Source organism: Sinocyclocheilus anshuiensis, unplaced genomic scaffold (assembly GCF_001515605.1).
Source record: "Sinocyclocheilus anshuiensis isolate Anshui unplaced genomic scaffold, SAMN03320099.WGS_v1.1 scaffold169, whole genome shotgun sequence".
NCBI lineage: Eukaryota > Metazoa > Chordata > Actinopteri > Cypriniformes > Cyprinidae > Sinocyclocheilus > Sinocyclocheilus anshuiensis.
The window spans coordinates 263,793-273,839 of record NW_015539818.1 but is presented as its reverse complement, the minus strand read 5'-3'; the positions used below and the strand labels follow the sequence as shown (position 1 = coordinate 273,839).

The window sequence follows — 10,047 nt, the reverse complement described above, 5'->3', positions numbered from 1 at the left end:
CTTACACATCAGCCTTTATCCGTCCGAGGAGAATCATCTCTAAAGCTCTTCGAAATCACTGTTTGGACTTCAAGGTAACACTTTTGTTTTGTTCCAATTAAAGCTGCTTTAACAGTTAATAAAACTACTTTACATTTATCTAAAGGTAATAAAACCTGTAAAATAATGGCAATTACGTATTAAACATGAAAGGAGCGTAATATAATGATGCTGAGTTAAGGCTAATAACCCAGTGTACCCTTTTCTCTCTTGGTTTTTAGTCTGGTGCGCACCGCTGAATCATGCAGCACACATTCAGAGCCATCACACACTCTCCAGGGATACTCATCTGGAGGATCGAGGTAGGTTTGAAAGAAGAAGCTGATGGTGGAACACATTATTAAAGTCTGTTGAAGAAACACATGATTGAAATGCTTTCTATAAAACATGAAATATGAGAGGTGCGTGTCTGATGAGCTGCTGTCCCGTTTCACTTTGGTTCACTGATAGGAGCATCTATTGATCCAAGTATTTTGGACATTCCATGTAATATACAAGAATATAAGCCAACTACTGCATCAATGATTGGATGTATCGTATGCAAAACATGCAAATGTTAGTGTGAAGATGTTTCAAAGTAATTACATTGGACCTCTTTTGGTGCTTGATTTGCTTGATTGGTTTGATATTTTAATGTTTTAATAGGGTTATCAATAAAAAAAATGTGAGAAATTGCAATTGATAACATTTAAAAAACTAACTGAAAAAAATGTAAATTGCAATTAATCACACAACTTTGTTAACACATTCAACTATAAGAAAACTAAAGAACAGACCTTTGTGAAATGATCAGATTTGATTTGAGTTGTGTGGATGGCACTTATCGTGTAAATTCTGTGAAAGGGACTGTCTGTGTCTCATGAGTCATAGGACTACAAACCACGGCCAAAGTTACGCAGAAAAAAAAAGTAGTCATTGATATATACAGCAACTGAAACAATCTGGGCTGCATTTCTCAAAAGCGTCATGAGGTAAGTTGATTGTAGAGACCGTTGATGGCAACTAGGCTTACGATGCTTCTGGGAAATGCAGCCTTGTACATGATGTATTTGTTTTATGTTTTAGAAACAAAATGTTTGCATGGCCAAATAATACTGCTATCAAATCTTAACAAGTATGAAAACAGCTATTAGTTAAATATACGATAAATTATCCAATCAAATATGAGCCTATCCTAACTGTATGCCCTGCAATAAAAATAACTGTAGAAATTCATGATTTCTATTCTGTTCTATTCTATTCTATTCCGGTTGCAGCATTGCAAGGTCTCCTTTCCAAAAGAACGGCTAATGACATTCTTTTTTTTTTTTTTTATCAAGAAAGTACATTATGCTAATAAGCTTTGAAAATAACAATACAATCAAATCAGTCATTGCAGAGTTACAGACTGACAGTGATTTTACAGTGCTGGTTGCTGCAGCATGCAAAAACCGTGTACAGTACTACTGTAAACGGCCATTTGCTGTGTATAACAGAGGAGCAACATGAGGATATAACACCAAACACAGAAGCTTCTCTGCTTCCATCGTGAAGTGCAGTATATACAGCTGGACTGTACAGCAGTGATTGCTGGGGAGTAACACTTGTACTGTACAGGTCATTTGGTCAAGTTTTTAAACAAAGATTTTGGACAGGCTGTCAAGCTGTTTTCAAAGAAATGTCACACTTTCACACTTTTCCTTCTTCTTCCAGAAAATGGATCTTGTTTTGGTGCCAGAAAAATTTCATGGACAGTTTTATGAAAGTGACTGCTATTTATTGCTCTCAGTAAGTGAGAAAAACCTTTCCATGCTACTATGTTCTGTTGTGAAAAGATGAAATTGCATGTGGGTTCTGTCAGCTCTGTTGAGTGGCAGAGCTCTGTCTTTTCTTTGTCTCCCTGACCACCAGATCCTCAGCGGCTCAACCCTCCCTTCCCTCCCTGGTCTTCCACCTGGGTTCTGGATCCTACAGAGCTGCCCTCGGCCTTCCCTCTTGTTGTTTCTTTAGTGAGGGTATCCTGGCCACTGTCTGTCCTGTGTTGTCTTGTGATGTTTCTGTCTTTTTCAGTGTTTGGCCACGTGCTCTCTGTTTCACATCACATGTTGCACTCTCTCTGTTCTCCATCCTAATTGTCCTCTCTGTGTAATCTCCCTGTATTCTCTGTTGATTGTGGATGTTTCTCTGAGGTGTTGCCATGCCGTGTGAGCTTGGACAGTTTTTCCCCCTCAGGGCGGTTTGTGTTGTCTTTTGTTTTATTTTTTTAATTCTAATAACAAGCCCATTGTCCTCGCCTCACCCCTTCAGCCTAACCTAACAGTTTCTTGTTAGACAACTATTGGTGCATACACTCTAAAAAATGCTGGGTTAAAAAGGGAAAAACCCAGCTATTGGGTTGTTTTGTATTGTGGTTGAGTTGTTTTGACCCAGCTATTGGGTTGTTTTGACCCAGCGGTTGAGTTGTTTTGACCCAGCTATTGGGTTGTTTTGACCCAGCGGTTGAGTTGTTTTGACCCAGCTATTGGGTTGCAACCGCTGGGTCAAAACAACCCAATAGCTGGATTTGTCCCTTTTTAACCCAGCGCCCGGTTATATTTAACCCAGCATTTTTTAAAGTGTAGACATCATATAACCAAGCCTCATGTTTTACATGCTACTGTATGTCTTTCATCCATATGCAGACACGCAAAGCTGGCAAATCTGCATACTATGACGTTCATTACTGGATAGGCTCTGTGTCGACACTGGATGAACAGGGAGCTGCTGCTGTCTATGCCATTCAGCTGGATGAGTTCCTGGGCTCCTCGCCTGTCCAGCATCGCGAGGTGCAGCACCACGAGTCCAGCATCTTCTGCGGATATTTCAAACAGGGCATAATGTAAGCATCTGAAAACTGCAGTCCACACCTCACCAGGCATTTGGTCAAGTAAAGTTGTTTCTTTGATTAGTTTCAAAGCATTGCTTTTCCAAAAAAAAAAATGTCTCGGCTCTAATTATAATTGTGCAAAATAATTGATAAAACTTGTGCAAGTTAGACAAAAAAATACCAACAACAGTGGATGTAACCTAATCAAATTGCAAAACAACAAACATAATGGGTTGACATGACAAAATATAAATACATTAAAAATACTTCTACAAGTGGCTAAATGTAATAATAATTTCTAGGTGTTACCCAACTGAAAGTTGTGATTTTAGTTCTTTTTACAGACCCCCTATAATTGTTTAACTAAACCATTACTCAGCACTAGCTTTGCACCGGCTGTTAAATTGCCATTGGTTCATGAGAACTTCATAATAGGTGCAATATTTTAGTTTAATTTCTTCACACAGTCCATCAAGGTCAGACACAAGTAAAAGCATGATGTAACGAACGAGAGCGTGACAACAGAGATTCAAGTGCAAGCTTTTATTAAATTAGTGCGTAATCCAAACAGGCAGGTTCCAACACCAGCAAACAGTAATATCCAGGGCAAAACAGAAGAGTAATCCAAAACAAGCGATGGTCAGGGCAGGCAGCAAGCAATCACAATAAACAGAGAAACAGTCCAAGGTCAAAAACAAGGCAAGACAATGGCAATGGAAAGAAAAGCTCAGTAATGTCTGCTAGCAGTGAAACAAGACTTTGCGATGTGAGTCCTCCTGATTGGAACCAGCTGTGTATGCAATCAGTTCCTAGGCATGGGGTGTTATGGGAAATGGAGTTTGTGAGACAATGGTAAAGGTTCGGGATGGAGTGCCCTCTGGAGGAGCTTGTGGGCACTCCAGCTGGACATCTTGACACATGAACACACACTGGAGTGCAGAACTGGTGCAAACATATCCATATCTCTATAATCAGATGCTTTTTTAACCTCTCTGTTCTCACAGATGTCATTTTAGTTGTTTGTTTATTAATACATTTATTTTTTAATTAAGAGGGAAGCACATATTGATCTAATCAGTGTACCGCTGCTCAGACACTTCAACCTTCTGTTTATCCCTCAGCGAAGAACGAAGGAGAACTTTGCAGAGAGTATATCAGGGTTTTAACTCGTGCGCATCTAAGTAAAACATAGTTTGCTTTACAGGGCCCCCTGGTCTCTTGGGGCCCCTAAGTGGCCACTCATAGTTAGAAATGGCCCTGCTACTTATTATTGACACAAATTTGAATGTGTTTGGTCCATGAAGAGGACGGAAAGCATCAAATATATGCCTTTATATATCCTTAGTTATAAGTCAGGAGGGGTGTCATCGGGAATGAACCATGTGGAGACAAACACTTATAACATTCAGAGACTGCTGCATGTGAAAGGAAAATGGAAAGTGACTGGCACAGAGGTGAGCAAACTGTTTGTCTGAAAGGGATAGTTCACCCAAAAAAGAGAATTCTGTCATCATCTACTCAGCCGTAAGAATTTCGATCACCTTCAGAACACAGATGAAAATATTTTTAGAGGAATCTGAGAGATTTCTGCCCCTCCATTGACAGTCCATGCATCTACCACTTTGATGCTTCAAAGAGTTCGTAAAACCAGTCCACATTAATCGAGCGGTTTTAGTCCCAGTTTTCTGGAGAGACTTGATCGCTTTATATGATGAACAGATTTAATTTAATTTATTTTATTCACATATTTACATATTTAATTAAAAATATCTTCATTTGTTTTCCATTTTTGGGTGAACTATCCTTTTAAGTAGTGTCTTCTAGTACCACAGGTACCAAAATGGTCCCTAATGTGATTCTCAAGATACAAATTATCGAATGCACTGGCCAATTTGCAGGTGGAAATGAGCTGGAACAGCTTTGACACTGGGAGTGTCTTTCTGCTGGATCTCGGCAAGACCATTCTCCAGTGGAATGGCCCTGAAAGCAACAAACAAGAACGTCTGAAGGTATGAGTTACATGAGCGATCGTAAGGTTTTGGGTTCTTTTAGATCAGGGGTGCCCAACCCTGTTCTTGGAGATCTACGTTCCTACAGAGTTCAGCTCCAACCCTGATCAAACACAACAGAACCAAGATGCTTTTTTAACCTCTCTGTTCTCACAGATGTCATTTTAGTTGTTTGTTTATTAATACATTTATTTTTTAATTAAGAGGGAAGCACATATTGATCTAATCAGTGTACCGCTGCTCAGACACTTCAACCTTCTGTTTATCCCTCAGCGAAGAACGAAGGAGAACTTTGCAGAGAGTATATCAGGGTTTTAACTCGTGCGCATCTAAGTAAAACATAGTTTGCTTTACAGGGCCCCCTGGTCTCTTGGGGCCCCTAAGTGGCCACTCATAGTTAGAAATGGCCCTGCTACTTATTATTGACACAAATTTGAATGTGTTTGGTCCATGAAGAGGACGGAAAGCATCAAATATATGCCTTTATATATCCTTAGTTATAAGTCAGGAGGGGTGTCATCGGGAATGAACCATGTGGAGACAAACACTTATAACATTCAGAGACTGCTGCATGTGAAAGGAAAATGGAAAGTGACTGGCACAGAGGTGAGCAAACTGTTTGTCTGAAAGGGATAGTTCACCCAAAAAAGAGAATTCTGTCATCATCTACTCAGCCGTAAGAATTTCGATCACCTTCAGAACACAGATGAAAATATTTTTAGAGGAATCTGAGAGATTTCTGCCCCTCCATTGACAGTCCATGCATCTACCACTTTGATGCTTCAAAGAGTTCGTAAAACCAGTCCACATTAATCGAGCGGTTTTAGTCCCAGTTTTCTGGAGAGACTTGATCGCTTTATATGATGAACAGATTTAATTTAATTTATTTTATTCACATATTTACATATTTAATTAAAAATATCTTCATTTGTTTTCCATTTTTGGGTGAACTATCCTTTTAAGTAGTGTCTTCTAGTACCACAGGTACCAAAATGGTCCCTAATGTGATTCTCAAGATACAAATTATCGAATGCACTGGCCAATTTGCAGGTGGAAATGAGCTGGAACAGCTTTGACACTGGGAGTGTCTTTCTGCTGGATCTCGGCAAGACCATTCTCCAGTGGAATGGCCCTGAAAGCAACAAACAAGAACGTCTGAAGGTATGAGTTACATGAGCGATCGTAAGGTTTTGGGTTCTTTTAGATCAGGGGTGCCCAACCCTGTTCTTGGAGATCTACGTTCCTACAGAGTTCAGCTCCAACCCTGATCAAACACAACAGAACCAACTAATTAGGATCTGAAGGAGCACTTGATAATTACAGACAGCTGTGTTTCATCAGGGTTGGAACTGAACGCTGCAGGAAGGTAGATCTCCAGGAACAGGGTTGGGCACCCCTGTTTTAGATCGTAATGTCATGCTGCTCCTTGTTGACTGTAAGGGCATGATGCTGGCCAAGGACATCAGGGATCGTGAGAGAGGGGGTAGGCCAGAAATCGGCGTGATTGAGGGGGATGCAGAGGCAAACTCCCCGTCATCAATGGAAGTGATGGTGAGCATTTTGGGTGAACGGCCCTCTAAACTGCCCAGTGGGACTCCGGATGAAATAACTGACCAGGAGCAAATGTCTAAGCTCACCCTCTATCAGTAAGTGCTGTCAGTTCCAAGTTTACGTCTTACATGCTAGCTGTTTGTATTAACTAACATGTCGTTTGATTGAATAATCGGCTCACCTGATGTTCACGGGGTACTAGTTAGAATGTCTACCAATCCTCTAACAAACCTTGAACTTTGCAGTGTGTCGGACACTAATGGAGCTATGAATATCACAGAGATTGCAACCAGTCCACTTACACAGGACATGCTGAATCACGATGTAAGTGGTAATTTGTGTAAAATGCATTATTAATTTACTCCCATTAGACCATTGCAAGTCAATCCAAAATATAAATAAATATCATTTGATCAAATATTTACTTTCATGCAGTTGTGTTCATTTGTATTTAATTTGTTGGTCAGAAAGTAAGTTCGCAAAAATTTCTAAAGTATAGAAACCTTTTGATGAAAAAGGTTTGCACAGCTGTCACAGACCCTTTGAGAGATAATATTTGCATGTGAGTTAATTAGAAATTATATTCATTACCTTAAAATCCATTTCCACAAATGAATACATTCACATAAAAATTGTGTAAGGCATCTCTGCACTCGCCTCTGAGAATCATAGTTAACTACATGTCACACCGTGGCACACTAAACCGATAAATATAAAGGCCTAGACTTTATTATTATGAATATATATCATATGTCAGAAAAAAAAAAATCAAAAGGAGTAGACTAATGCTGTCACAATCTGCTCCACAAAGAACCAGAAGGAATCCATTCAAATAGTAGAGTTACTTTAATTACACCACACAAAAGATGAGTAGCGAAGTAAAATGTGTATTAAAACACAACCAACACCAGACGATGAACAGAAAGAGCTGAAGGGGCTTAAATACACAGGCAAACAAACTCAGGCGTGCTCTAATTAGTAACAATGAATAATCATGACAACTGATGATAGGTAGGAACAAGTAAAAAAAAAAAACAGACCATCCATAAAACCATAAAATCCATAAAAATTAAACTGAAACAATAACAGAACGTGACAAATGCACAACATTTCTGACCCTGATTACTACATTTGCAACACATTTTAATATCATTTATGTAGTGTATATAAATATACTACGAAGATATAATATGTTATTTAGTAGTATTTCAGTTAATGGAAAATGGAGCATTCATTCATTCACTAATTCATTAATTTATTTGGTCGCACTTTATATTAGGTGGCCTTAACTACTATTTATAAAACGGAGAGTTCCGGTCCTTGATTCTGATTGGCTGAGCCGCGTTCGAAGCTGTTGTAAATTACTCTACAAACATACACCTTTGTTTACGTTTGTCTGTTGCTCGGCAACCACTTTGTTGCAACCACAACTGTTTCTGAGGGGCTACATTGTTTGGTGAAAGAATACTGTTTTTATTAATATCATTACACATTATTTGCTCTGTTTTATTTTGTGAAACCTTACTACGTATATGGATAAGCCCCATGAAGCCGTGGTTTAAAGTGAATTTATAACAGCTAAGGGGGTTTTAACAACGCCCCTTAGCTGTTATAAATTCACTGTAAACCATGGCTGCTTGGGGCTTATTGCTTTAGTACTTACATCAAAGAATAAGTACAATGTACTTAATGTGTTCATATTGTATTGCAAAATACTTTTGCTGCTATTGTGGTGGGATATGGGTAAGTTTAAGAACAGGTTTGGTGGTATGGTTAGGTGTAAGGGATGGGTCAACAGTGTAATTATAAATGTAATTACAGAAATTAATTACAGATTTAATTACATATAGGTATTTTTAAAAATATAAGTATGTACTCAATAAGTGCATTGTATCAAATGATTAATTTGAATGTAAGTACATAGTAGTTAAGGCCACCTAATATAAAGTGGGACCATTTATTTATTTCAGGACTGCTACATTTTGGACCAGGGGGGGATGTCAATATTTGTGTGGAAGGGAAAGACAGCCAACAAAGCAGAGAGACAAGCAGCAATGACCAGGGCTCTGGTGAGTTTCTGTTTCTGTTTCTGTCTTCTCCAGATGTTAACTGATGGACTGGAGTGCTGTGGATTACTTGTGATGTTTTTATCAGCTGTCATCACTTGAATTAAAGTTTGATTTACTTACAAATGTTATTAATTTGACAGGAGTTCATTAAAATGAAGGGTTACCCACTCACTACTAAAGTGGAGGCTATCAGTGACGGAGGAGAATCGGCTCTCTTCAAACAACTCTTCAAGAGCTGGACTGTCAGAGAGCAGACAGCAGGTCTGGGCCGGACACACACTGTAGGGAGAGTGGGTACGTGTCTGATGCCATGCCTATTTTGAGACGTATGCTTTATTGACTGTTTTTTCAGCTGAAAGTCACCAGTGTATTTTGTAGAGAAGTGTGAAGTTGTTATATTTGGAGACCATTGTGAGGCTTGTTTTTACTGTAGTCTGTAGCTGTAGCCATGATGCTGATTTTAGATAGCTGTGATGATGAACAGAATAAGAATGACTGCATGCTGGTCCATAAGCTCTGCTCTGTTCTTTCATTAATTAGCTGATGTCACTCAAGAGAAGTTTGATGCCGCTAGGATGCATGTGATGCCTGATGTTGCTGCACAGGAGCGCTTGGTGGACGATGGCAGCGGACAAAAGCAGGTAAGGAGGAGATGAGTTATTATTATTATTATTATTATTATTATTATTATTAAAGAAGTAATGTTATTGGTGCAGATGTGAAAAACAGCACATACCTATGAATCAGGATGTAATATACACATAGAGATAATTGAGATAACATTGCAATAATTGACAGAAAATGGAAAAAAAAAGAACATGCATGAGAAAAAGTCATCTTGAAAGACTTCTCCGTCCTTAGGTGTGGCGCATTGAGAATTTGGAGATGGTGGAGGTGGAACCTGAAATGCATGGATACTTCTATGGAGGCGACTGCTATCTGATTCTGTACAGCTATGATGTTAATGGCAGGAACAGCTACATTCTTTACATGTGGAAGGTAGAGTGACATATTTCCTTTATCTATGTAGAAGAGAGTTTTATGGCACTAAGGGTTGTTGATCATTTTACCACCCACCAAAAAAGTCATATGAGCATGTGAGAAAGTGTAACATCCAATCATGTGATGTTCACACAATGTAATTATAAACCCAGAAAACAAAAGTAGTGTAAACAAATCCCTGTCTTCTATGATTATGCACCTCAAACATATATTTGAAAATGTAGTTTTAGTGCTTCACGCCCTTTAAACAAACATCTACAGAATATTTTTACTTTCGTGTCTTGCTGCCAGAACATTTGTTATTGCCTTATATGTATTACAGCATCAAATGTTATTTTCTCTTTTGACACTTGTACAACTGTTAAATCTACACAGTACGGGTGAACCCAGTAAGCTTTAAAGGGGTCATCGGATGCTACATGCACTTTTACATGTTGTTTGAACATAAATGTGTGTTGGCAGTGTGTGTACACAACCACCCTATAATGATAAAAATCCACCCAGTGTTTTTTTTTTATCTACTAAAATCTTT

The 10,047-nt window shown here is 38.7% G+C and overlaps 1 protein-coding gene across 2 annotated transcripts in view; it reads left to right on the top strand.

The window, feature by feature from the left end:
* avil (advillin) overlaps nt 1–10,047 on the top strand; it is a 17,413-nt gene continuing 7,366 nt past the window's right edge. The window contains exons 1-12 of one of the 2 annotated variants that reach the window (XM_016480141.1): nt 1–74; nt 261–341; nt 1,732–1,806; nt 2,700–2,896; nt 4,230–4,338; nt 4,783–4,893; nt 6,334–6,539; nt 6,690–6,768; nt 8,415–8,513; nt 8,654–8,807; nt 9,054–9,154; nt 9,375–9,512. In XM_016480141.1, coding sequence (XP_016335627.1) covers nt 282–341; nt 1,732–1,806; nt 2,700–2,896; nt 4,230–4,338; nt 4,783–4,893; nt 6,334–6,539; nt 6,690–6,768; nt 8,415–8,513; nt 8,654–8,807; nt 9,054–9,154; nt 9,375–9,512 — 1,329 coding nt within the window. In that variant the 5' untranslated portion in view covers nt 1–74; nt 261–281. Of the gene's footprint in view, nt 75–260; nt 342–1,731; nt 1,807–2,699; nt 2,897–4,229; nt 4,339–4,782; nt 4,894–5,411; nt 5,500–5,943; nt 6,055–6,333; nt 6,540–6,689; nt 6,769–8,414; nt 8,514–8,653; nt 8,808–9,053; nt 9,155–9,374; nt 9,513–10,047 lie in introns of those variants that run through there. The other variant, XM_016480140.1, reaches the window with a different exon arrangement.